General features: G+C 39.6%; 1 protein-coding gene across 2 annotated transcripts in view; it reads left to right on the top strand.

The window, feature by feature from the left end:
• The window catches only part of OGT (O-linked N-acetylglucosamine (GlcNAc) transferase), an 82703-nt gene that overhangs the window by 43118 nt on the left and 38585 nt on the right, over window positions 1-1000 (top strand). For both annotated transcript variants that reach the window (XM_019521233.1, XM_019521234.1), the window contains exon 14: window positions 764-853. In XM_019521233.1, coding sequence (XP_019376778.1) covers window positions 764-853 — 90 coding nt within the window. The remainder of the gene's footprint in view (window positions 1-763; window positions 854-1000) is intronic.

Raw genomic sequence — 1000 nt, 5'->3', positions numbered from 1 at the left:
TAACTCTCACATTTCCTTCTTGATGTAGAAGTGCAGAAGCTATTACACCTTTCAAATTAGCCCATGATGAAAAATCTCAGACCCCAGTGTTGACCTCTGTATACCTTCCTGACAGAAGCTGCTTGCTTAAACAGTTTATAAATTGCTACTTTTGAAAATAATCACTTTGTTCTCACAAAATATGCATGTTGGCTGGAAGGGATTATAACCTTTTCTAGAGTGACTGTATTCCAAAGCCCACCAAAGAAAATTAAAATCTTTATATAGATGTTGAATCCACTAGTTCTTACTAAAATGTGTTCCGTGCCTTCCGTCTAATCAGACTTGTATACATTGGCTGTGTTTGAATCCATGGTTAGGAAGTATTGAATTTACTAAGGACTTGTAGTTTGCATATGCTATTACCCTTTTGCTTGTACCCAGCAGATTTGTCCCTCCAGCCTCTAACCGCTCTGTTTGGCTGGTCGACTTGGGGCTAAGTATACTGTCAATCCAGAACCAAGCCCAGTAATGCAATTGTCATACCAGCAAAGTCTGTGGTGTTTGTTCAGAGTTTTCCTAGAATACTTATTTAGGGCTTTCAAAGCCAGTACTTAGGCATGAGGGTAATTCTGACTTCATGTACAATAAAATTAAATCTCGTTCCAAATTACCCTGTGGATGACCATCGCTTATATTGTAATTAAGCCGCATTAATGGTGAAATTTCAGTTGCTAGTCCGAGTTGAAATCTTTACGCTAACTTGAGATGCTCTCTCCCCTAGGTTTTTTGTTATGCTCTCAGTCCTGATGATGGCACGAACTTCCGGGTAAAGGTGATGGCTGAAGCAAACCACTTCATTGATCTGTCTCAGGTTAGTTCCTTTGTTTGTTGGGTTCTTGGCATGTTTGTGTTTTGTTTTTGTTTTTTTAAACGGTTGGTTGGCTCAACCTGTGTGAATCTGTGAAAGGGTACTGGCCACAGTTTGTTTCTTGAATCGCAGGTTGAGTGGCAAATATGA

Source organism: Gavialis gangeticus, unplaced genomic scaffold (assembly GCF_001723915.1).
Source record: "Gavialis gangeticus isolate Ggan-Ray unplaced genomic scaffold, GavGan_comp1, whole genome shotgun sequence".
Classification (NCBI taxonomy): Eukaryota; Metazoa; Chordata; order Crocodylia; family Gavialidae; genus Gavialis; species Gavialis gangeticus.
This window is presented reverse-complemented; position numbering and strand designations above follow the sequence as displayed.